The sequence below is a fragment of the Cuculus canorus genome, chromosome 5 (assembly GCF_017976375.1).
Source record: "Cuculus canorus isolate bCucCan1 chromosome 5, bCucCan1.pri, whole genome shotgun sequence".
NCBI lineage: Eukaryota > Metazoa > Chordata > Aves > Cuculiformes > Cuculidae > Cuculus > Cuculus canorus.
This window is the reverse complement of record NC_071405.1, coordinates 4,772,486-4,800,009: the sequence shown is the minus strand read 5'-3', so window position 1 is coordinate 4,800,009 and position 27,524 is coordinate 4,772,486. Positions and strand designations below refer to the sequence as shown.

The 27,524-nt window shown below is 42.7% G+C and overlaps 1 protein-coding gene across 2 annotated transcripts in view; it reads right to left on the bottom strand.

Annotated features, from left to right (window-relative positions):
* The window catches only part of PELI2 (pellino E3 ubiquitin protein ligase family member 2), an 87,324-nt gene that overhangs the window by 16,955 nt on the left and 42,845 nt on the right, over positions 1-27,524 (bottom strand). Inside the window, exons 3-4 of one of the 2 annotated variants that reach the window (XM_054067869.1) lie at positions 15,819-15,932; positions 4,608-4,709 (exon numbers count right to left, since the gene is read on the bottom strand). In XM_054067869.1, coding sequence (XP_053923844.1) covers positions 4,608-4,709; positions 15,819-15,932 — 216 coding nt within the window. The remainder of the gene's footprint in view (positions 1-4,607; positions 4,710-15,818; positions 15,933-27,524) is intronic. The other variant, XM_054067870.1, reaches the window with a different exon arrangement.

Genomic DNA, 27,524 nt, shown 5'->3' with positions numbered 1-27,524 from the left:
CAAGAAAACTATTATTTACAAAGCCTGGTCACTGCTCTTCAATGCCTTCTCAATTTCCTCACCACCCCTTGCATGTTGTCCCCATGTTTACCATATGTGCCTCACTTCTGACAAGCACATACTCACAGTTCTTCGTTATAAGCTTGGAAAGCAGGAAAGCAGAAGCTATTCTGGGTTTGCAGTCTTCAAAAGCTCCCTGTTTGTTTCTGGAAAGACTGCAGAATACAAGTCACCAACACAACTCTTCCCCTTTTCTTTAAAGAAAAGGACTGACTACAGACTGTGAAAGTGGAAGGAGGAAAAAGGTGACAGCTTTTTTATCAACTGTCCATCTTCCTCACTTTCACTGGAAATGTGCTCTAGCCTAATGGATTTCAGACTTCGCAGGGCAAAAATGGTACCCTGACCAAGAAAAAAAAAGAACTCTGTCCTGCCTTTTCTCTATTTCAGGTCCCAGCGGCAATGTGTTACTAGCAACCAGCAGTCCAAGCTTATCACATTCTTTACTATGGTTACCTTAGTGCAGTCACACAGCGCTACCATCACATTTCACAAAGGGAAGATTGAGACTGAAAAAAAAATGCTAAGTGATTTGCCCAAGATAATGTGTATCATCAGCAGCCAAGTAGGGCTCTCAAGCCTTCAAGATAATCCTGTGGTCCAGGCATTATCCTTCTCTTTTCAGCTTCCACATCTTTGCCAGTGTTCTACAAAAGCCAGAAAGGCACACATGCAAAAACATCAACTCCAAGGACTGTCTATCCAAGCGATGCTTCTGTTCTGTTTTACTCCATAGATCAATAAAGACAACATGGAACTTGCCATCATGAGGGCAGCACAAAACAGCCCTCAAGTAACTTCCCTCTGGCTGCCCACAATAAGATATCTGAGAATAATTAAAACCTAATGGCTTATCTAAATAATGGAAACTTCTTCAGCTGCTATGTGGCATTGCTTTAGCAGCAAAATATTGCCACAGTGCAAGAGATCATTCCGTTTCCCATTTTCACAGCTGTCAGCCCCTCTGGGCCAATGCTTACAGAGTGCGATTCTCAGAAGACAGCCACAGTGGAAACATGAACCAGGACACAGTGCTTGAGGTGAAGTTGAGCTCAAGTCACAGCATGACAGTTTACGCATCAAGACAGAAGAAACAGACTGCACTGAAAAGATAATTTTTAACAATACAGAATCACAGAATCATAGAATTGTTTAGGTTGGAAAAGAAGTTTAAGGTTATAGAGTCCAACTGTAATCTCACAGTGCCAAGTTCACTCCTAAACCATGTCCCTAAGCACCACATCTACATGTTTTTTGAACACCTTAAGGGACGGTGACTCCACCACTTCTCTGGGCAGCCTGTTCCAATGCTTGACAATCCTTCCAGTGAAGTAGAATTTCCTAATATCCAATCTAAACCTCCACTGGTGCAACTTGAGGTCATTCCCTTCTTACTTTGGAGAAGAGACCAGCGTCCATCTCACCACAACCTCCTTTCAGGCTGCTGCTGAGAGTGATGGGGTCTCCCCTCAGCCTCCTCTGCTCCAGAATTAACAGCCCAAGGTCCCCCAGCCACTCCTCATAAGATTTGTGCTGCAGACTCCTCTCCACCTCTGCTGTCCTTCTCTGGATGTGCTCCAGGCCCTTAATGCCCTTCTTGTACTGAGGGGCCCAAAACTAACACAGGATTTGAGGTGCAGCCTCACCAGTGTCAAATTTTATGAAAGCCTTAAGCCTGACACATTAGTCATTTGAGAGGGGAACAGAAGGACAGAGACCCTCTAATAATACAGGATTCAGCTCAAAAAGTTTTATTGCTTTGAAGATGGAATGGTTTACTTGTTATAAGCCAAACCAGTTGCATAAATATGAATGTAGGGCAGATAATTGCCCAAACCATGGGCAGACTCTCACAGATGAATTAGTACATGGGCCAAAATTAGGGCTTTTATTACATTTCATCAGGCACCCGAGGGCTTCCCAGAAGGAGAAAGCAGGATCCATACTTGGAAAGTGGCAGTAAGAGATGTGCACTCCTGCACCAGCCATGGAAGTGCAGGAGGACTCTGGGTCCAACCTGTCTTGGTGCGCTACTCTGTACAAATTCCTCCTCTAGTGTGTAGCAACGGATCTCAAAGATAAGCAGGGGAAGAGACGCTGTTAGCTGGGCTACGCTATGCTTAACCAGGTCATTCCTCACCGAGCCAACCCCCTGGTTTAGATCCAATACATCCTTAATCAGCTCTCTTAACCTACTACCTTACACAAGGGTCACTTGAACTGCTTTCATTAAAGTGACAATTAAGCACCCCAACCTTCCTCATTCATCAGCAATAGCCCCCCAAGTATAAGCTGTAATCATCGCTAGGATATTATACACTCAAGAAAAGAACTGTCTATACCATAGGGCCAGAAAAGCAGCTGTTCTGCAACTCCTCTTTATTCATTTTTTTGTACGCAAGAGGAAAAGTTCCAGCTTTCAAAAATTTAAATACAGAAAAGGTTTCACTGAAACTACTCAAGGCACAAAAGTATCTTGCAGAGATAAGCAAGTATCACACAGTAACCCAAATGGACAGGTTACACTTTCCTTTTAATAGTTGTTAGACTTTCCTTTTAATAGTTAACATCAAAAAATCCATTTCAGTTCACTCTGTCCATATGATCCTTTTCTAATCACCTTTTCATGCAGCACCACATGTACAAGACTGGCTTTCATCAATCCCTATTTGGACCTGATCATTCCAAAGTCACAGGAGGAAAAATTTTATTTAGAGTGAAAAACTGAAGCCACATGAAACAAAAACATCTTGACAGAGCCATTTCCTCTTCTGTCAACACCACTCAACTGCTGACCCTTCTAAATACAAAAGACTGAATGAGGAGGGATAACAATTGACTGTAAAATGCTCTACTGATAGAGGTCACTGGCAAGACAGACCCAATTAGTCTAGATTGGAAATGCTTGTGTGTTTTTGCTTCCCTCTGAGCTTGAGGTTAAGTTGGTATAGAATTTCTGCTCTTTTATTATACAAAAAAATAAGCATCGCACAAGAAAATAACTTAGGCTTCCAGAATGTTGGATGATGCAGAAAAACACAAGTCTATACATGGGAGAGTGAAAACATGTTAATCATAGATTCATAGAATGGTTTTGGTTGGAAGGGACCTTACAGATCATCCAGTTCCAACCCCCCTGCCACGGGCAGGGACACCTTTCATTGAAAGGTCAAAGCTCAAAGCCTCATTCAACCTGGCCTTTAACAACTCCAAGGATGGGGCAGCCCCTGTTTTCTCTTGGCAACCAGGGCCAGTGACTCACCACCCTCACAGGAAAACATTTCTTCCCAAGATCTCATCTAAACCTCCCCTTTCAGCTTAAAACCGTTACCCCTCATCCTATCACTGCACTCTCTGGTGAAGAGCCTCTCCTCAGTTTTCCCCTCCACTTTTTTTTTGGTTGGATAAAGGTAGCTTAGACAAACTCACCACAGTTCCCTACACCATTTAACATATTGCATGTCCTTCAGGAAGGATTTTCTTTACCATTCTATTGCCGATTTATCTCCTTTAATGCACAGCTCCCACATTCCCCTCCCTATCTTAGCTTTTAGCTTCCTCCTACCCCATCCCATAACCAACTCCTACCCACTTCCTTTTGACTTCAGCTACTTGATGAAATAGAGGGTGGGGGCATATTCTTGTGCTTTTCATTAATCCAGACAGAGCAAACGTTTCTTTCTGGTGCTGTTAGTAGAGCTGCTACACTGTCCTTGCAGAGAAAGTAGAGCACAAGGAAAGCAGTTATCACAGAATTGTAGAGTGTCTCGAACTGGCAGGCACCCACAAGAATCATCAAGTCCAACTCCTATCCCTGCAGAGGAAAACCCCACCATTCACACCGTGTCTGAGGGTGTCAGACAAAGGCTTCTTGAATGTTGTCAGGCTTGGCACTGGGACTGCTTCCCTGGGGAGCTGTTCCAGTGTTCCACCAACCTCTGGGTTAAGAAACCTTTCCCAACGCTGAACCTAAGCCTCCCCTGGCACATCTTTCTGCCATTCCCTCGGGTACTGTTGTTGGTCACCAGGGAAAAGAGATCAGCACCTGCTCCTCCTCCTCCTCCCCTTCTGAGGAAGCTGTAACTGCAATGAGATCTCCCCTCAGTCCCCTCTTCTTCAAGCTGAACAGACCAAGTGACTTCATCTCCTCTGCATACGGCTTCCCCTCTAAAATCTTCGCCAACTTTGTGGCCTCCTCTGGACCCTCTCCAGTAGCTTTATATCCTTTTCATACTGTGGTACCCAAAACTACCTCCAGTACTAAAGCTGGGACCGCGCTGGTGTGAAGCAGAGTGGGACACTCCCCTCCCTCGCCCGGCTGGCGATGCCGTGCCGGATACACCCCAGGACATGGATATTAACAGATGCTGGCACTGGTTTGAGAAAAATCAGACAATCCAAAATATCAAAGTGCTCTTGTATTAACGCAAGTGGGTTCGACCACAAAAATCCGACAGATCACAGAAAATATCCAGGAGAATACAACACAGAAGTGTGGTTCCATATGTTGCTTTTAAAAACAATGCATGTATTTCACAGACTCTTACCTGAAACATGTCTGTATCTTTATCGTGAGTATATTCCACTACAACAGTCTGGTTTCTGGATAATGTGTAAGAGATGCTGTGCTGACCTTTACTGCTGATCGCCTGTTAAATAAAAAAATATGTCTATTACACACAGCTTCCACATAAATATTATAATCAAATTCATCGCACACTATAAACACCTCCACTACAATCATGAAAAGCAGTGTATCATAACATTTTATTACAAGCCTGGGTAAACACATACAATAGGATTTTTTGTTTTGTTTATTAATGGAAAACCCCAAAGCTGCATGTATCTGTTTCTAGGCCAGAAGTATCCAGTGATGGAATCATAGAATCACCTGGGTTGGAGAGGACTTTAAAGATTATCCAGTACCAGCCCCATGTGTAGGGGGCACCATACCTCCCATTTTCTTTGCTTAGACTTCAAATACATGGTTTTGTCTCTGAAATTATATTAAATTCCTAATCTTCATAGGAAGTTGTACCCCAGCAAAGTTCTATGGTTTATTCGTTTGGGGTTTTTTGAGCAATACAATTGATTTCCAAATAAAAGTGCTAGGATTTCAGAGGCAGGGATATCATTGCAGTTAAGTAGATTTAATATTATTACAGTTAAATATATCTCTAGTTATATCAAAGAGAGCCTAGGAATTTATATAAAATTACAAAAAAAAAAGAGACAAACAGCAAGCACTTTTAACCTGGTTTTCCGCCTTAAAGGCTAACGCTTACCACCAATCTTTATACATATAGATAACAGCACCAAGACTACGCAGTGTTTCAGCATTTCAAAGAAGACCAGAAGAGGGAAACTCCTGTTATTCTGCTGTAGCTTACTTAGATTGAATTCCTTACTTGTTAAGGCTTCCCAGGTTTCAAAGTGTAATCGCACTACCTGTACAATTTAAATGCACCAGCAAAACCTTTGGGACAAAGGAAAGCAAGCTGAGAAACTAAATCTATTGTCTAACAGGGAAATACATGTAAATATAAGGCCCATATATCTGCACACAATTATGAAAGGTAATGACTGTTACTGCTCAAAAAACACTTTGCAGACACTTCAGTACTGAATTAATAGATTAATTAAAGCTTTCTTCAGTTTTCTGCTAAGGGGAGGAGTAATTTTCCAGAAGAGGTTCACTAGCCCCATTCCAGATAGGGATGATTAAATTAAGCAACTAAATATATTCTACTCATTTGTCATCTCTCACAAAAGTCTAAATGATCCTAAAGCTACAGATGAATTATTAAACAAATCATTAGACGTCTCACTGAATGATGGAGCTATTAAAAACATCCACGTGCATACCGAAAGCCTACTAAGGGTTAGCAAAAGTATTTGAAACAAAATTATTGAAACAAACACAATAGATAAATTCTTTCTTTTAAACCGATAAATTCTTTCTTTTAAACCTCATCCATTTACAGCAACAGGTTAGAGACTAGATGATCCAAGCTGAGTAGTGCAGTTGCCACATCAGAAGTATGGGATGTCACGCAGGAGGACCTGGACAAGCTGGAGAAGTGGGCCTGTGTGAATCTCATGAGGTTCAACAAAGCCAAGTGGAAGGTGCTACAGCTGGATTGGGGCAATCTGCAGTTTCAATACAGGATGGGGGATTATGTGATTGAGAGCAGCCCTGAGGAGAAGGACTTGAGGTGCTGATTGATGGGAAGCTTGACGCGAGCTGGCAGCGTGTGCTCTCAGCCCAGGCGGCCAACCATGTCTTGCACTGCACCAAAAAAAGGGTGGCCAGCAAGGCAAGGGAAAGGATTCTGCCCCTCTATTCCTCTCTTGTGAGGCTCCATGTGGAGTAGCACGTCCAGATCTGTAATCCTCAACATAAGGAGGAGATGGAGCTGTTGGAACAGGTCCAGAGGAGGGCTATGAAGATGATCGGAGGGCTGAAGCACCTCCTATACAAAGACAGGCTGAGAGAGTTGGGCTTGTTCAGCCTGGAGAAGGCTCAGAGGAGACCTTATAGCGGCCCTCTGGTACTCAATTGAAGGGGTTACAAAAAAGCTAGAGAGGGACTTTTTACAAAGGCTTGTAGAGATAGGATGAGGGGCAATGGGTATAAACTGGAGAGGGGCAGATTTAGACTAGACATGAAGAGGAATTTCTTCACTATGAGAGTGGTGAAACACAGGCCCAGGTTGCCCAGGGAAGTTGTGGCTGCCCCATCCCTGGAGGTGTTCAAGGTCAGGTTGGATGGGACCTTGGCCAGCCTGATCTAGTGGGAGATGTCCCTGCTGACCACAGGGGGGTTGGAATTAGATGATCTTTAAGGTCCCTTCCAACCTAAATCACTGAACTCTACCACTACTTTTACAACACACCTCTTGCTGAAAGCTCTTAGCAGCTCCAACACCTGCTAAAGATGTGGGCATAGGTGATAATATCTGGAGGCAAATGATTAGCCAAGATGACCTTTCCTAGTCCCTTCCAGTACTCTTTTTTCGCACTGAAGCTTTTAGTAAAACTTCAAGCCATAAAGCCTGGTTTCCCCAATTTTGTGGCAACAGTTGTAACAACAGCTGAAAAGTGAGGCAAACATATACGGTGATCAGCAGTGCAAAGATTCTAGATTTCCCAGTTTGAATTTACAGTCTGTTTTGTAGTAACTATTACACTGGCACGCACTATGTTGCAAGAACAAACAGCATCTCAAGACAGAATTCAAATGAAGTCACCACCACCTTGTGACCTGCTAGGAGACTGACCTTTTCCTCTATCCATGTTTGACAAGTAACATGGGGATCTCGAGCCCTGAGCAGGTCTCAGGTGTTACTAGACTACAAATGAAATATTAAGTGATGAACAAGAGACCCTTGCACCTTGTATTTTAAGCATAATATGGCAGTAATCAATTTATATTCATGTTATCAGAAACCATCACTTCAAAGATCAGAAAGTAATAGCTTTCACACACACAATTTTCACTCATTTCCACTCAACTTCGTTGCAGCCGAGGACACAACAGAGGACAATCCCATCAGCAGCTGTGAGCATGTTAACATGATAGTCCTGGCTTCAGCTCCTGCCAGGATGCGCAGCACTGAGCATCTGCAACGGGGTAAAACTCACAGCACAGATGTGTGCCCAAAGCTTATGATCTCGTCAGGCAAAATAGTGAATTAGGTGGAATCTTTGGCAAGACCTAAAACTACAAGTTTTAAGATCCAATAGGATAAACAAAGGAGCAAATTTAAAAACTTCCAGAATTACCTAGGAACATCATGTCCTACGCCTACAGAACCAGGATTTGTATATGTTAATGATTCCCATGAGGTTGACCATGGTCATTATCTCCTCCAAAATATTAGGGTAGGTCAAAAATCTTTCTTTTCTGCGTGTGTTCCCTTCCCAACTTCTCTTCATTTTATTTCCCTTTGTTTTCTACTATTTAAACCCAGTTATTTTCAGTATGAAATGCCTCGTTTCATTTCCTGGAACTGTGTAATCATTTTTCAAAAAGCTAAGAATATAGCTCTTTTCAGAAGGGACTTTTTACAAAGGCTTATAGTGATAGGATCAGGGGCAATGGTTCTAAACTGTAAAGGGGCAGATTTAGACGACACATAAGGAGCAATTTCTTCACTATGAGAGTGGTGAGGCCCCTGCACAGGTTGCCCAGGGAAGTGGTGGCTGCCCCATCCCTGGAGGTGTTCAAGGCCAGGTTGGATGGGGCCTTGGGCAGTCTGATGCAGCAGGAGGTGTCCCTGCCCATGGCAGAGGGTGGAACTGGATGGGCTTTACGGTCCCTTCCAATTCAAACTGTTCTATGATTAGAATTATTTCAACTCGTGTACTTTCACAGTTTGCAGCATCCACAGTTGACATTAAAGGGAGCCTATAGGAACGCTATGGGGGGACTCTTTATCGGGAAATGCAGGGAAAGGATGAGGGGGAATGGTTTTAAGCTGAAAGAGGGGAAATTTAAATGAGATCTTAGGAAGAAATCGTTTCCTGTGAGGTTGGTGAGGCCCTGGCACAGGTTGCCCAGAGAAGCTGTGGCTGCCCCATCCCCTGAGGTGTTGTAGCCCAAGCCGGATGAGGCTCCGAGCAACCTGAACCAGTTGCAGGGTGGTTGAAACTGAACAGTCTTGAAGATCCCTTCCAACCCAACCCATTCTATGATTCCATGATTTTATAGGCATTTTAATTGTTGGTCTCAAGCCAACTGGCCACTTTCAAGTGAAAAAAAAGTTAACGGTATTTCAGGAATTACACAAAACAGAATAACTATGAACTACTCTTGATGACTACGAGAAATGAAGGGTTAAGTCTCTTAATGAAAGAGTACTGTAAGTGGAACACAGCCACAAGCAAAATCGTGAAGGATTTTGACAGCGTGAGGCTACAGCTACAGAATTAGACCATTACCAGCCAGTAAAACCTGGAAGATCGACTACCCCAACTCCCTTGAAACTGGTTTGTAGCGACCAAAATAGTGAGGCTGTATTTTTACTGCTTTTCAACATTCATATTTCCAATTTTTTTCTTCTGCCAGTAGGATTTCCCTCTGAAAAAAATGATGCTGTCACAGAATTGTGCTACTGTGGTACCTGAAGTGAGAAAAGCCCCAACTCCCACAGGACGTACAGCAGCATCAGATTCCAGCAGATGACTTCAGAGTTTCAGGCTGGATAACACCACTTCCATCATCCAAGAAGGAATTGGAACACAAAGGAATAAAAACTAGGCACTGAACCTTACCTGTATCTCCCCCACCTTGGCCCCAAGATCCACAAGAGCAACAGTGTGTTATTATCGAAGCTCGTACTCAGAGTCAACCAAACTTTTGAGTGTGGGGGCCAACACCACTTAAATTTGAGAGCAGTTTTCTTATATCTTTTAGGTTCTTAAAAGTTTAGATCACAGAACAGTTTGGGTTGGAAGGGACCGTAAAGATAACTTAGTTGCAACCACCCCTGCCATTGGCAGGGACACCTTAAACCAGCAATTGAGCATGGGCAAAACACCCCCCAACCCCCTCAAAAAAATTAGTTCCCAACAAAAACAAATGCTGGAAAACCCTTGCTAATAGACATAGCCTTAGCCTGCCAAACAAATTGGAAACATGTGGCTCCAGACTGGCCATAGCATATGCCATCTCTTGTCCAGCAGGAATGCTGGTGGAGAGATAGGGGATAGATTAATTCAGCTGCCTACACAACAGTTTTATACAGTGAACGGTCTCAAGCCACTGAATTCAAGTAATTCCCTTTAGAGGAAGCAGATAGCAAAGTGAAGGCCGACAAAAGCCCTGCAGAGGAACAGAGGGAACAAATCAAAGTAGCAAGAGATTTTTCCAGAATAATTCCACTTCTAGTGACTATGTCCATGCTGGGGCTGAGGGATTTAGAAAAGTTCGAAGGTGAAATGAAAGGAATAAAAGAAACCTGAGGTGCCATATTCCATTTGGCATGAAGGGACAGATTTCCCCATCAGCTTTCCACGACAGTGCTTCTGTTTGTACAGTAATCCATCCATATCCATAGGGCTTAGCTTTGGAGGACCGCGTGCAGCAGCTCCATGCCTCGCTATGTGTTCAAAGAATCATAGAATAGTTTGGGCTGGAAGGGACCTTAAAGATCATCTAGTTCCAATCCTCTGCCATGGTCAGGGACACGTCCCTCTGGCTGCCCAAGACTCCACATGCGTCGAGCCAGTTTATCTTAACAGGAAGGCTTCTCTCCTCCCCAGCACTCGAAGTGAACATCACTGCTACCCCACTGCCTTCAGATTTGCGTTCCAATGATTTTTGGGATCATCAACGCTGCCATATGTTATCAGAGATAAAAAGGAGCTGCATTTGAGAAGCTCCACTACCTCACCTCCACACTAACACAGCTTAAGTACATATTTACTTCTTTATTGTTTTAAAAAAAGAAAACTTTGCTAGTAGTTCAAGTTTTCAGCTCTATCCTTCCTGTTTGCCGGAACGACACTTGGCCCTGGTTTCTCCCTGCCTCCTTACACACACTTTTCCTTCTTGTTCCTCTCTCTCCATTTTGAGAACAAAACCTTGTTCCAGCACTCACACAGAATCAAAGTAGCAGCTAAAGGCTACGGCTTACAAATCTGTCAGGTCTCGGAGGATCCAAGATCAAATAGACACTGCTTTCCCAGCAGCAAAGCCTCAAACTCAGCCAGCCCCAGGAACATCCCAGCCCAACTGAATCTTCTGCTCTCCACTTGTTCACCTGGAAAGGTAGATCCTATCCCTGTTACCACCATGTCAAGAAGGGAGAAAGTAGAATACCTTCACCCCACACATAAAAACACCTTGCAGGTAAGGGGAATAGAGTACACAAAGGTTTCATTTTAAAGAATAGTTTTCAGAATCGCAGAATAGAATCATAGAATCCTTAAGGTTGGAAAAGACCTCTAACATGACCCAGTCCAACCATCAGCCCAGCACCACCATGCCTACTAAACCACATCCTTAAGTGCCACATCCACAAGGTTTTTGAACACCTCAAGGGATGGGGACTCCACCACTTCCCTGGGCAGCCTCTTCCAATGCTTCAACAGTAATATTTTTTCTAATATCCAACCTGATCCTCCCCTAGTGCAACTTGAGGCCATTTGCTCTTGTCCTATCACTCCTTTGGAGTTCCTTTGGAGAAGAGACCAACACCCACCTCACTACAACCTCCTTTCAGGAAGTTGCAGAGACCAATGAGGTCTCCCCTCAGTCTCCTCTTCTCCAGGCTAAACAGCCCTCAGCTTCCTCAGCCACTCACTCCCCAGACCCTTCATCAGCTTTACTGTCCTTCTCCAAACACACTCCAATCCCTCAATGTCCTTCTTGTACTGAGGGGCCCACGTACAATTTCCTGCCATTTTTGCAAACACACAGCATCACTCAGAGCTGATGCCACTCTGCTAACAGCGAGACCTCTCTCCTAACCACAGGACGACAGCATTGGTCACTACTGTGTGGGAAGTGAGCAGAAAGGTCAGTACACTTGAGAAACTTTAACTGTGTCCCATTTTCACAACGTCAGATCAGTGTCAAACATGTACAGGAATGCCTTCATTAACCAACGAGTCACAAGGAGGAAAAGCAGCAGACCACCCTTCTGGAAGAACCTACAAAAAGCCTGTAATTAAGTCCAACCTAAGATGGAACTTTTCTTCATAGAATCATGGAATAGTTTGGATTGGAAAAGACCTTAAAGATCATCTAGTTCCAACGCCCCTGCCACGGGCAGAGACACCTCTCTCTGGCTCAGGCTGCCCAAGGCCCCATCCGACCTGGCCCTGAACACCTCCAGGGATGGGGCAGCCACCACTTCCCTGGACAACCTGGGCCAGTACCTCACCACTCTCATGGTGAAGAAATTCTTCCTAATGTCTAGTCTAAATCTGTCCCTCTTCAGTTTATACCCATCCCCCCTCATCCTATCGCAAGAGAGGAATAGGGGGGCAGAATCACCTCCCTCGACCTGCTGGCCATGCTTTTTCAGGAGGTCAACACTGGCATAGTTAGATTTCTCCAAGTGCAACAAGAAAACCCACATTTTCCTTGAACTCTTTTTTTTTTTATGGGCTAGTATCTGAAACCTCTAAATGCTCCTGGTTTGCACAGGCATTAACTAGTGTATATACTTAAAATTTGTCGTCTGCAATAAGCATGCCATTGTTTTGATGAACAGCAGACATCCTGACTTAAGCTTCAAACCCGAAGAAAGGCTTGCGAAGTGGTGTTTTTTCTTCCTCTAAAATTATACTAATTGTTTTAGTAAGAGATTCTGCATTTACCTACTACACAGTCCTCTATCCACCCTCAGCCAGATGTCCCCTATCCAGGAGCATCTCCAGGTGTGCCTCAGCTCTCTCCTGCACACCGACACTGATAAAGTCACCCTTTTCCCGTAGTCATCTTAATCCCAGAGGTTCAAGAACAGGTCAGGAGCTCACAGCGTGACTACATTAACCTAACATTATTAGGTCAAACCTTCTGTGTAAAGATGTCACTGAACTAGAGAAGCAGATCCTAAAATACCCTCAGCCTTTCGGCTGCTGCTCACAGGCTTGCAGGAATCCACTTCTAGAAATGGTGATTTTGTCGCATTCTTCTGGTCCGCAAACAATATTTCCAAGAAAAGGAAACTAAAAATAAAGCTCTGCATTTGGAAATTTAAACTTCTTAGTTCACTTCTGCCTCGTTAGCTCCCCAAAGATCACGAGAGGGACTTAACATTACAGTTACCAACTCTTCTGCACTACAGAAGAAGTGAAGGCTAAAATACATTAAGAAAGGAGGCAGATGTCTTGCAGAAAGGGCTGTACCATTAGAATAGGAGTTTCAGTTCACTTAATTAGGTTGGATTAGGACAATAACATGATTTATGGGAACACTTTAGTTTTCTTTGTTGGTAGTCAAGCTGACCGACACCACACTGACATGTTTGAAATTAATGACAGCAGCGCCTTCATGAGTTAAATGCTTTCTTACTTGGCTGCTGGCCTTCAATTTCTTTTATAAAAAGAGAACATAAGCAACACTCTGGGATGTCAGACAAAAGGTCTTGCAACTTGAGAAAAAAGGAAACTTTAGCTAGCAAGGAAGAAGTCCTTCTAAAGCGAAGGCGACTTTGCATTTCCACTAGATTTTTGGACCAATCGACTGCCACAGCCAGCAGACACTGAAGTACTGTAAAAACTCACGATCATGACACTGACATTTTTTCCACATCAAAAAAGTGTGTCCACTGGGGAAGTTTTCCAGCACATTATAGAATCATAGAATCGCAGAACAGTTTGGATTGGAAAGGACCTTAAACCCATCCAGTTCCAATCCCCCTGCCTTGGACAGAGACACCTCCCACTGGATCAGGTTGCTCAAAGCCCCATCCAACCTGGCCTCGAACAGCGATGGGGCAACAACTTCTCTGGGCAACCTGTGCCAGTGACTCCCCACCCTCACAGGAAAAAAAATTCTTCCTAATATCTCATCTAAATCTCCCCTCTTTCAGCTTATAACCGTTCCCCCTCATCCTATCCCCGCACTCCCTGATAACAGCCCCTCGCCAGCTTTCCTGTAGACCCCCTGTAAGTATTATGACAAACGTCAATTCACAGACCGTGAACTAAACACCGTTTGCAATTCTACACAGTATCAACTTAAACCTGACAGTCATTGCCCAGAATTCCTGCTTCTGTAACACTAGATTTCAATAACACTGAAAATTTACACTGACCCTTGGCTATTGATACAGCTATTATATATAATTTTCCTCTAGCCTTTTGCTAAGAAAGAGACGTTATCAGGGAAACTTCACAGGCTTTCCATGCCTTCAGGAGGGGTTGAAACAACCATACCAACCAGAATCACCGGGCCAACTATTGAATGAGTCTGCATCTGCTTTCTGCGCAGCTCCATACAAACCTACTTCAACGTTCTTCATTCCTTTCCTTACAAACCAGTGTCCATATTACAACTGCAACAACACTTATACACGTTTTTTGAATACCATGCTAATACCTTGTCAGCCTGTAACGTTTCAGCTGTCAATATTCTCCTGACAACTAAAAAAAGACCAAAACTCTACAAATGCAGGTGAAATAAAACAATATGCCACCATAAATACATTATATCTTATACGCTGCCCCTAGTAAGCATCTCAAATAAACATTTTTAATACATATACTGGTGTTGCAACTACCTATAGGCAAATTATTTCTTTTCTTCAGTACATGGTAAACTGAACAGAGCAACACCTGCCTTCTGAAAAACTCTAGTTAACTGTAAAAACATTACAAATTCCTTACTGGTTTCAAGTAGTTTCGTTCATTTGGTAACTAATCCAAACAGGCTACAGGAAGTTAAAAATGCACATAGAACAAGTAATTCGCCATGGTTTAGTAGGCACAGTGACGCTGGGCTGATGGTTGCGCTTGATGATCTTAGAGGTCTTTTCCAGTCTTAATGACGCTATGATTCTGTGACAATAGACACCTGACATTTAAAGAAACAGTTTAAAACTGTTGTCATGATCAAAGAGTTGATGCACATAACTTGCAGGCAACATTGCTTCAATTCACTGACTGCAAATCACCCCATCTCCAAAACTCATGGTGCAGAGGCTCACTGCCTACACAGAAACAATTTCAATAAATAGCCCAGTTTATCTAAAGTTCAAGGTTTTACGGCTTTCGTGGCATTTACAAGTTTGTTCTTACATACTCTTTTTTCCCACCGAACTTGGAGACATGAGGGGAAAGGGGCAGAAGGGACAACACATTTGTCTTGCATACATCATAGCCATCTGCTACCAGCGCACACATGAGGTTGCGTGCTGTTACTCCAGCAATTCACCATTCATCAACTCAACAGGCAGATATTCAAGGATTTTCTCTATTTACTGAATTTTGTGTGTACAATTTTAGACAAGCAGCCAATGCAGCGAACTCTGCTCTTTCTCCCGAAGAGAAATGAAAATATGACATTCCTATAATTCTGTTTTGAGTACTGTGAAAAGCAAGGAGGCAATAATCTAAAAGTAATCCTAGATAAACTACTGTAAAGCTGGGTCAGGTCTGCTTTGACGCCATGCTGCTGTTCCAGTGAATAATGTAAAGTAGGCTCCTCAAACAAAAGCAAGCAGTCAAAATACACTTTTAAAATGCATAGTAGGTGTTGACTAAAGGTTAAAGTTAGGTGGCCAAATCCATCATTATTGCAGCCACTTGCTAGACTTAAGTTCTACTTCATGTCTAGGAATACAGACCAGCTCTCGTAAAGCAATCCACGTTGTTGCACTTAAATAATTCAAAGTATTCAAAGCAACTTGAAATAGGTGCCCTTTTATACTGACAGACATAGAAGATATAATACAATAGCTCAGGAATTGTTTTGTAAGCCACAAATTTTTGGTGGATGTACCTACCAAACGCCGTACCTACCAAATTCATAAATCCTTTTCCTCTTAATCTTCCTTTTTAGCTTTTCTAACCCTTAAAAATCTTTATTTTTCTTTTCCAGTTTCTTTCATCCCTGTTCAGTATCATTATATTGCAAATGATCTTTCATCCCTCTTCGAAATTAAGTCTGCAGTTCTCCTCCTGCAGTCAGCTTGCTAGATGTCCCCCCCCAAAGCAGACCAGAACTAGAGACACCTCAGAAGCACATCACAAAGCTGCAGCAGTGCCAGATACATCAACTACCCATAGCATAAATGATTTACCCCAAACTCCAGAGTGCTCCTTTGGGCAAATTCCTGCCTGCACATCGTTGCTTTGCTTTCTGGTACGACTGCTTCAGAGCTGGCTTCTGTAGTCCTGAATTGATGACATCTCTTCTGCATATGGAAACATATGTCACTGTCCTGTACCGAGTTTCATCTACTTGATATATGATTAACTGATTTTTGAACAATAGCATCAGACTACTGGTACATATTACTATAAATTCTGCAGTTCATATATTGTAGTCAACAATAACATAATCGTACTTCAAAAAAAAAAGTCATACTACAACTACACGTAAACTTACTCCAGCAGGTATTTGCTTCTCATTATTTCATCTCATTTGAGGCTGAAAGAGGGGAGATTGAGATGAGATTTTAGGAAGAAATGTTTTCCTATGAGGCCCTGGCCCAGGTTGCCCAGAGCAGTGGTGGCTGCCCCATCCCTGGAGGTGTTCCAGGCCAGGTTGGACAGGGCTTGGAGCCCCTGATCCAGTGGGAGGTGTCCCTGCCCATGGCAGGGGTTTGGAACTGGATGGGCTTTAAGATTGCTTCCTGCCAGACCACTCCATGATTCTATGATTCAACTTACGACTACAGTGTATGGAGATCCACCCACTGTATTACAGGTTAAATTTCCATGTACCTGTCAATACAGATTACGACCAAATGACTAAGATACTTTTTAGAAGACACATCTGTTCCTTTTTCAGCTTCAACCTACCATGTCATCTTATCACTGTCTAAAAGACAAACTCGTACGGGCATGAATTTGCAAAGTGACAATAAAATACTCCACAAAACCATTTGTGAAAAAGAAGCAAAACAGCCCAGGAACGCAGGATCAAGAAGTCGAACATATTCCTGCTGGGATGTTGCTTTGGAACAAGATCTCTTACAACATTCTAAGCATCTGAGGTCCTCCACATGCAACAGAGAAGAAAGTAAGACAAAAGCAGCTGAGCTCTGCTGAGAATTACTGTTCCTTGTCATGCTGCTAGGAGTTTGGTACTACTAGGGCTTACTACCTTCGTATAATGGATCTCATTCTCCTCATCTCCACAGCAAAGAAACCTTCTTGTCTAAAAGCAAGAGAAGTTGCAGAGACCAGTAGTTTACTAATGGAGACGCTGCACAAGACAGAATTCAGCTACAGCCAGTTTAGGGAGAAATAAATAGTTGACAAGGAAAAATCCTACTATGCATACCAAAGGCTGTGCAGAATATGATGTTCACTGAACTGAGACCACATACTGAAGACCAGCAAGACCTTTTCTGACAGGTGACCTTCTGAAAGCAAAACTCCCGACCCTAAAACCCCTGGCATTAGTTCACTAAGGGTAAGATTTCTTCTGGAAGACTATAACCCTGTAAGTTTAAACATGAAGGCATAAACGTGATTTTGCTGCTGCAGCTGGAGCCCATCCCCCTCCAAAGTCTTGATAGACCCACAAAAATATCAGTAATTAGAGAAGGATGCAACACTGTAGCTGAACATTCTGGTGCCAACAGTCTACAATTCATTTATATACTTACGTCAGGAACAAAAGCAGCAGATGCCTGGCTACACTTACATATTTGGATATGCCAAGCACACAAAATAGCCACAAATTAGAATCCTTAAAAAGCAGACAAAAAAAAATACAGTGATAAAATCCCCTTGAGGGCTTCTATCAATACACAGGCTGAAAGATTTGTACACTCAGCGCACCAGTGTGGAGAACGCTTCTGTGAATCAAAGCACCCATGAGCACGAATCCGAGCCCGTCTGCCAAAGGAGAGCACATAATAATGAGGAGAAGCTGCATATCACTCTGTAACTCCTAGAAACCATAAATGCAATCTGACATGAATCAATTTTATAATAAGACAGCCAAAGACTGTCCAGACAGTTACCTTAACAGACCTGTAAAGCAGCTGCACAAAAATCTCTCAAGAGAAGGGGGGGAAAAAAGTGAGCTTCCTCTTGCAAAAGGCCATTTAGTGCTTATAGAATGCAGTTACGTTTTATGAAGTCCAGCAAGGGACAGAAGCTGCTTTCTACCCTTCGTGCTGTAGCTATTGTCCTGATAGAAAGCACTTTTTGATCTGATATTCCTACAAAAATTGCAACAAGTCATTTTAACTAACTGGACTTTGTAGTATTTTCCTTCACAAAGACTATCAACAAAAAAACCACAAAACCCTGCAGAATAGTTTAGCTGGTACTTGAACCAACGTGGACAAACATTACTGGCAGCAGGTCCCAGGTATAAGCAAGCTAACCCTCCTTTCAAACAAAGCATCCTTACTGCAGGACACGGTGGGGGCGGACAGCACAGAAAGACATGTTGTAGGATCCATCTCCTACACGGATGAAGGTGATAGGTCTGACCAGCAGGCTCTCATCAGGCTAATAATCCAGTGGAAGAAATAGCATAAAATCAAAACATCATTAAAGTTGGAAAAGACCTCCAAGAGGCATTTCCTCTCATCCTATCACTTGTCACTTAGGAGAAAAGACCAGCACCCACGTGGCTACAACCTCCTTCCAGGGGAGTTGCAGAGAGCAATAAGGTCTTCACGCATGTTAATAGCACATGCAAGTTAACAGCACACATCTTGCGTGTGGGACATGACCACTTTGGGGATTTTTTTTAAAGTCCTATGAGTCTAGAGTTAACAAAAGTATTTCTAATCTTTCCAGTTGTCACTTATATACATCACCAAGCATCTTCCTGCATCAAGTTCAGAATCTAGTACATTTAAACATATACACACACACTCTTTAACTGTTTTACTGAGCTACTTAAGTGATTTAAGTCAACAAGATAACACACTACGCAGCAGTCAAAATGCAATCCTGATTTATGCTGCTGCACAGGAGATGAAAAATCAACTTGCTAGCAAGTGGAAAGCAAGGAGCTCGCTTTACTCTGTGTGCAGTCGCCAAGCTCATTTCAAAACACAATTGACTGTAACCCCTCCAGTGCCGTCTCTGAATCTGCACAGGACTGAAAACAAGCCTTGCTCTCATCCCTAGACATTTTTTTTTTTATGATCCAGAGAGGAAAAAAAAAGCCAGACCATCTCTTTAGGCAGAGGATGGCATGGCTCTGGGAGTACGCAGTAATTGGCACTGCCTCTGCCTCTTGCAAATCGTGGAGGGCAGTGAGAAAGCAATGCTGTCACTCCAACAGTTTTTGAGTCCAAGCTAACAGCTAGGTTCACAAAATCCACGCAATAATAGTACAGGGAGGTTCAGCTGAAAGCCGGGTATTTCACTTACACACAGAAAAATGCAAAGGCATTTGACAGAGCAGCCACATCTGTTTCACTGCGATCAGATAAAGACCACCCCAGTCCATTACTATTCCGAGTTGGCAGCAAAATCCCTCCCTCTACAGCTTTAGAATGGAATAAATTTAGCTTACTCTAGATTGTACTGAAGGATATTCTGCAGCACAATTCCCAGTGTTCAGAGAAAGTAATTAGAGGATTAGTCACCTCTATTGGTCTCAGCTCGTGTTATTTTCATTGTGTTCTCAAATTCAAATCTTCTGTCACTTTTCAGTTGGATTGGTTCAGACAGGGAGGAGGAAGGAACATTTACATCCCTAAAATTTAAATCTATCACACCAGCTTAAAAATTCAAGCCACAGGGATTTGTTTTAAAATTTATAATACTGGAATTTGGTTTTAGCAGGCAGTGCAAGATGCACTCATACCCAGAAGTTACCACTTATCTCTCCCGCAGTTTATTAAAATTTAAAGCAAGTTTACACACAACTTGCTTCATATTCACGTGGAATGTTAGATAAGGGAATGTTTAATCAAAAGCTATGCACTTCCTACAACATGATTTTACCACTGATAGGACCCGTTTCCCTCCCTCCCGCAAACACACATAAACTCACCCAGCAATCTACAGTAAAGAAATAATGGGATACCTCACTATTACTCTGAAAAACAGACCAGTAGCCAGTGATGTTTGGGATTTGGGGTTTTATATTGAATACAATGACACAGGAATAATATTAAATGATGTCATGACACACCTGGCAGACCCACAGTGTAAATAAGGCACAGTTTTATTAGGTTGGTGCAAAAATAATCACCATTTTTGCTGTAAACTGAGATGCTTATTCTGGATTAAGCTCTTATTTAACTGGGTTCATGTAGTACATCATTTTAAAGCATGAAGTTCACTCTACTTCATTATGCTAATGGTTTTGTTTTCACATATTATTCTTTTTTACATTACATTGTCAAATTACAGATGGAAAAAAGCCAAATTTGAGCGATTTTGTTGTAGGAGTTCAAGAGGAGACAAAGTAGTAGAAATTGCCAGCAGTATCAACCAAGCTTTTGGCCAGGGGACTGTCAGTGAAGAAACAGCTTGACATCGGTTTCAAAAACTTCATCATGGAAATGAGAGCCTTGAAGATGAGGAAGGTCACAGACATCACAGACGACAGAAAAACACCGACTGAGGGCCAGTATTGAAGTGGGCCCTGCAAAATAAGTTGAGAGGCTGCAGAACTAGACAATGACCATTCAACGGTTGTTCAACATTTACACCAAACTGAAAATCAAAAGCTTGACAAATGGGTGCCACATGAGCTTAAAAAAGAAAAAAAAAAGGGAAAAATCGCTGTTATGAAGTCTGTTCAGCATTTCTCATGTGCAACAAAACAACTCATTTCTTGATTGCATTATGACATGTGACAAAAGATGGATTCTATACAACAAGCAACGGCACTACATGGAGTGGCTGGACCAAAACAAAGCACCACAACACTTCCCAAAACTAAAGCTGCAAAAGAAGTTTATGGTCCCTCTTTGGTGGTCAGGAAGTAGAATCATCCACTGTGGCTTCTTGAATCCTGGCAAAACCATGACAGCAGAGAAGTATTGCAAGGACAAGAAAATACACTAAGAACTGCAACATTTACATTCAACATTGGTCAATCAAAAGGACCAATTCTTCTCCACGATAATACCCAACTGCATGTCTCACAAATGACTCTGCAGAAGCTCTACAAACTGGGCTACAAAACCCTACCTCACCCACCGATTACTACATTTTCAAGCATCTTAAAAACTTCCTGCAAGAGAAGGCTGTCCAAAACCAAGCAGCAGCTCAAAACCCCTTTGAAGAATTAATCAGTTCCAGGTCTCCAGAGTTCTATGCCACCGGAAGACTCATTAGTTGTTGGCAAAGACGCATTGATTCTAATGGTTCTTATTTCAATTAATACCTTTTATTCTAAGCTGAGATAAGCTGCTTTAAAGTTGATGGTTAAAAACAGCAATTATTTTTGCACCAACCTAATAATTAGGGCTACAGAATATCAAGTGTTTCTGAGGGTAAAGCAGCCTACATTTATGTGAGGAATACAGAAGACTGAGGAAATTACACGCAGCAAAATGCACTTCAAGTACCTTCCCCCTTCCAGCATGCCTTGGCGTAAGTTCTTTACACAAAAATTAATCATAGAATCAGCAGGTTGGAAAGGACCCACTGGATCATCGAGTCCAACCATTCCTATCTGCCACTAGACTATGTCCCTGAGCACCTCCCTACCCATCTTTTAAACACCTCCAGGGATGGTGACTCAACCCACTCCCTGGGCAGCCTCTGCCAGTGCCCAATGACCCCTTCTGTGAAAATTTTTTTCCTGATGCCAAGCCTGAAGCTCCCCTGGTGGAGCTTGAGGCCATTCCTCCTTGTCCTGTCCTCAGTCACTTGGGAGAAGAGGCCAGCTCCCTCCTCTCCACAACCTCCTTTCAGGAAGTTGTAGAGAGCAATAAGGTCTCCCCTCAGCCTCCTTCTCCAGGCTAAACAACCCCAGCTCTCTCCGCCGCTCCTCATAAGACTTGTTCTCCAGCCCCTCACCAGCTTCGTTGCTCTTCTCTGGACACGCTCCAGAGCCTCAACATCCTTCTTGTGGTGAGGGGCGCAGAACTGAACACAGGATTCGAGGTGCGGTCTCACCAGCGCCGAGTGCAGGGGCAGAATAACCTCCCTGGACCTGCTGGCCACACCATTTCTGGTCCAAGCCAAGATGCCATTGGCCTTCTTGGCCACCTGGGCACACTGCTGGCTCATTTTCAGCCGGTTGTCAACCAACACCCCCAGGGCCTTCTCCTCCTGGCAGCTTTCTAGCCAGACTTCTAGTCTGTAGCTGCACAGGGTTGAAGTGCCCCAAGGGCAGAACCTGGCATTTGGCCTTGTTGAACCTCATGCCACTGATCTCAGCCCAGTGGTCCAGCCTGATCAGATCCCCTTGGAGCCTTCCCACCCTCAAGCAGATCGACACTTCCTCCCAGTTTAGTGTCTGCAAACTTGCTAAGGGTGCACTCAATGCCTTCATCCAGGTCATTGATAAAGATATTGAACAGGACTGGACCTGTTTCCCAGTAATAACTGACTTAAATCATGTTTTTAATTTGGTGCCTCAAACTATTTGATTTAAGAAAGCAGTTGTACAAGCCAGCTTCCAATAAGTTGCAGAAATCTTTGCTGCATTGAACTCTCTTCCTGGTAGAGCTTCAAATCTCATTCAACCTTGTGACAGCAAGAGCATTCAGCACTTGGTACTATGAGGCTGCCTGCGATGATAAATGAGTTCAAGATTATTGCTTACATTAAAGAATTCAAAAATTCATATGTATTAATGAATTAATTCTCATGCTTGAGAGTTTTAATAGCGATATTTAACATGTTTCAGAGTCACCATCCACAATTTTACAAGTTTACTGAGGAGCAGGTGAAAAAAACCAAAACCAATCCTACCAAATATTTCATTCCTTTACCTATTTTATACCGCAACACAACACACAGGCAGTGCAAGGAACCTCCAAGACTTGTCTGTATGACACTACGCCGCATTGGGAGTTGGAACTGGATGACCTCTAAGGTCCCTTCCAACCCAAACTATTCTACGATTAAAGTTAAAACTCTGAACTTCCAGGAAACTTTGCCCCAAGTTCAATGTTTGCAACTGGTGGCGAGAGATTGCCAGTGAAAGAGCACCGGTACAGCATTTCACATACAGCTGATGGAATGACTTCTTACTGAATTGCTCTTTGCAGCCCATGACCACAGTTCTTGTCAGTCAAACGGCTTGTGTAAAAGTTCCCTAAAGGGTTTCAATCCATGAGGTGAGCTGGTGAAACTCCACCATTGCACCCCAATGCATCCTTGACAAACTCAGCAGTTCGAAGGGCAATCTCTTCCACTCACATACCCAATCTGAAGCTTAGTTTGTTGACTACTCACATTGAAGAGGTTAAGTTTGTTTGGCACATAGAATCTTAGAATAGTCTGGGCTGGAAGGGACCTTAAAGATCATCCGGTTCCATCACCTGTGCCATAAGCAAGGACACCTCCCACTGGATCAGGCTGCCCAAGGGCCCATCCAACCTGGCCTTGAACACCTCCAGGGATGGGCAGACAGCTTCCCTGGGCAACCTGTTCCAGGGCCTCACCACTCATAGTGAAGGAATTCTTCCTAATATTTAGCCTAAATCTGCCCCTCTCCAGTTCATACATGAAATGAATGCATACTAACTGCTGTGTACTACAGAGCAACATTCAGAAGTTTGAGCTTTGACAACTCCAGAATAAAAACTACGCTGCAGATAAGAATAAAAGATTCCCTTCTGCAAACTCTCTGCCAAAAAGCCCCATTACCACCTTCCAGTGAGCCGCATATAAAAGCATAACCAGACTTGTCTAAATCATGTGCACTGTTCTATTTTCCACACCCACCTTCACCTCCAGACTTATCTGGCCCTTAATGTTCACTTGGCCAAATACCTAATGATAGTTGTTGGATGATTTAGAAAATATATCTAGTATATACAATCTATATATAGATATCACTTTTTCTATGTATAATCAAAAACATTGAAATCACATAGCTCTGGATCAAATGTTAATCAAAACTCATTAGCATTTCAGCATATCTGGATGGAATCATAGAACCGTTCGGTTGGAAAAGACCTTTGAGATAAGAGTCCAATTGCACGTGTACACTGCTAAACCAGATCCCCAAGCACTTCATTACCCATCTTTTAAACACCTCCAGGGATGGTGACTCCACCACCTCCCTGGGCAGCCTCTGCCAGTGCCCAAGAACCCTTTCCGGGAAGAAATTTTTCCCAATATCCAATCTGAACCTGCCCTGGTGCAACTTGAGGCTATTTTCTCTCATCCTATCTTCTGTCACTTGGGAGAAGAGACCACCTCCAACCCCCTTTCAGGAAGTTGTACAGAGCGATGAGGTCTCCCTTCAGCCTCCTTTTCTCCAGGTTGAACAACTCCAGGTTCCTCAGCCGCTCCTCATAAGACTTCTTCTCTAGTCCCTTCTCCAGCTCTGTTCCCTTCTTCAGACATGCATCAGCCCTTCAATACCCTTCTTGTAGTGAGAAGCCCCAAAAGTGAATCCAGAATTTGCCCCACCAGGGCCAATTACAGAGGACAAACCCTTCCCTGCTCCTGCTGGCAACACCATTTCTGATCCAACCCAGGATGCCACTGGCCTTCCTGGCCACCTGGGCCACCGCAGGCTCATGTTCAGCTGCTGTCGACCAACACCCCAGGTCCTTTTCCACCATGCAAAGGAATCTAGGACACAACGTCTGAATGACAAGTGAAGTCGACTGCATATGGGTGAAATAAGAAAAAGCTATATGGACTCCAGAGCAAATTGTATCTACAAATAAATGATCGGATTTCTACTGCAGGCAGCAGTAGAAAAGTAATGAATAGGCTTTTCTAAAAAATAAACTAAACAGCAGCGATCGTAAAGATCAAATTAGAAGAACTGATTAGCCACCACTCTGCTGAGCTAAAAAAGTAATTAAAAAATACTTAATGTGGGGATCTGCACTGAAACTAATTGATTTTTTTTTTCATAAAGTATGAACTGTAGATCTATGAAAACCAGCAGGAAAACTAATTAATGATGACAGACGAAAATGGCAATCTAGATCAAATGTCCAATAAAAAAAATAAAGAATTTACATATTTTTAGAGAAAATACAATAAATGGAAATCCAAAGAAAAACAATCTCTTCAAAGTCAATATAATGACTCTGAAGAACGTATTCAAATTCACATTTAATAGAATTATAACTGAAAAAAGCTTATCAGTTTTCATAACAACCACCCAACAAGCTAGTACAGATCCACTACTCCTTCAAAAACAAGAACTTAATACCGTGTTGTTGGAGAAACACAGCCCACACGGAGTGCAATACTAACACAGAAATTCCTTTTATGTACAGATTGTACACAGTTAACTGCAATTAAAAAATTACTTTCACAAAGCTGCAGAGGTACTGCTGCTCTGTCCTTCTACAAACACGCTAAGGAAGAGTTCAAGTCTCCATCCCAATAACTGCAACATCACTTTAAACAACAGAGTGTCTTATCAAAACATTAACTTTTGTACTGACTTTCCCATGCTCTACTTAATCTCTGGGATAATGGCATTCATTCATTAAGAGAAAACCTAGTAAGTGAGGTAGTAAGTAGGAAACGTTTCACACCTAAACAGGTCTTTTTTTTCAACTCCATTAGTCTACCCTGCTGTATTAAGCTCTATAATTATTATAGCTATTAAATATAATAAGTAATTTAGAACACCTTTTATCAAAGTATCTCTTTTTGACCTTTTAGTTTCTGTACATAGCAACTGATTTATAACTATTTTCACTCAAGAATAACTCTGACTGTTAAGTCAGGTCAGTGAGGAGAGATCACAGAGGGATTTAAAATTACAGTGGAAGCTATAAACCAAAATTTACAGCTGAAGATAAACCACTTCTTTCCACTACACACAGGTTCATTCCAAATCTACAATTCCGTAGATTAAATATAAACTTCAGTTTGAGGATTTTTTGATATCAGATTTTGCTGTTGAAACTCTCCAAATCTGTTAAATCTCTGTTAAAGATGGACAGCATCTGTTTTGTCTAACAGAGCACTAGAAACAAAAAGGCCCAACAGCTGAGAAATTTTTTCCACACCCATGAAGGCATGGACTTTTCCTCTCCTTCCCCAGACTATGATGCCTCTGCAGACAGAGCTGAAACTACAAATCACATAAGGACAATAAAGCTGGTGTCATCCTTTAATCTTCCAAGACTAATGCCTCCCAGGTTTTCTATCAACATCGTATACACAGATACTACTCTCTCTCAATAAGCATTGCAAACAGCGGTTGGTCTAACACGAAAGAACTTTCTCTATCACAACACAGAAGAACAGCACCTGAAAGTGGCTACAAGAAAGCTGGGGAGGGACTGTTTACAAAAGCTCATAGTGATAGGATGAGGGGGAACGGAAATGAACTGGAGAGGGGCAGATTTAGACTAGACATAAGGAAGGATTTCTTCACGATGAGCGTGGTGAGGCTCTGGCCCAGGTTGCCCAGGGAAGTTGTGGCTGCCCCATCCCTGGAGGTGTCCAAGGCCAGGTGGATGGGGCCTTGGGCAGCCTGATCCAGTGGGAGGTGTCTCTGCCCATGGAAAGAGGTTGGAAGTAGATGGTCTTTGAGGTCCCTTCCAACTCTAACTATTCTACGATTCTACGATTTTCCATCGTCCCAAGACACAACCATCCTTACTGTGACAGAACGTACCTCACCCCCCAACCCTGATGTTAAAGAAACAGCGAACACCTCTGGAATAATTAACCACCTTTGTGCGCTTAAATTCTCTAAAACATCACTTAAACTAATTCAGTTTTAAAAATCTTAATTTCCTTACCAGCTCCGATTTTTCCCATACTAGATCAATCCCAATTTCATCCAGTCATCCCTATATTGTTTTTTAAGTACACCATAATTGGCTAAGATCTTTCAATCCGTTCTTGCCATCTTGATTTCATCAAGATATTAAGAGTCATCTTTCCTACTAGCTTGCTTCTATAGTTACCTATTCTCCCAAAAAGCTTCACATTTGCTTGGTTTGGCTTCAGCCTCTAGCTCTCCTTATTGATTCTCCTGCTGGAATAGAATGCCTTTTACTATCACATATTTTTATGGCTGCAGGATGCACACTAACAGAGCTCAATATTCTTTGAGAAGCAAACCAGACTGTTCTTCAAGGAGTTTCAGCTTTCATGCAGCAGCAAGTTAAATTTGCTAGGCAGTCGCAGCCGTTCAGGAGCAAATCTGTGAGCCACTTTCTGCCAGGGAAATGGCAGTTTCTCAAGTAGCTGTGGTAACTGGTGGAATAGCTCGTTTAAGCTGCCAGTTTTCATTTGATGCTACACAAGTCAGAGTCCCTCTATTCCCTCCTTCAAATCATTTTTGCAACTTCTGTTTGCATCCTCTCCAGATTTATCAAAACGCCTCTGAGAGCTCGACAGCAGAACTGCACACAGTATTTCATTAAGCAGCCTCATCAGCATAGACGAGAAGATGCTATTGTTCCCTTACTCCCACTACTTCCTTTTTCATCCAAGAAACCTATTACCCCTTTTTTATTGACTGTAGGAAATTCTGCTTTCCAAGATATTGTCTGATTGCAACAGACCATACTGAAACCCTCCAAATATTTAGCTTTGCCAGTATTTTGCTTATAGTTAGATTACAAATCCAGGAATCAGAGAACAGTTTGGGTTGGAAGGGACCTTCAAGATCATCCAGTTCCACCCCCTGCCATGGGCAGGGACACCTCCCACTGGACCAGGCTGCCCAAGGCCCCATC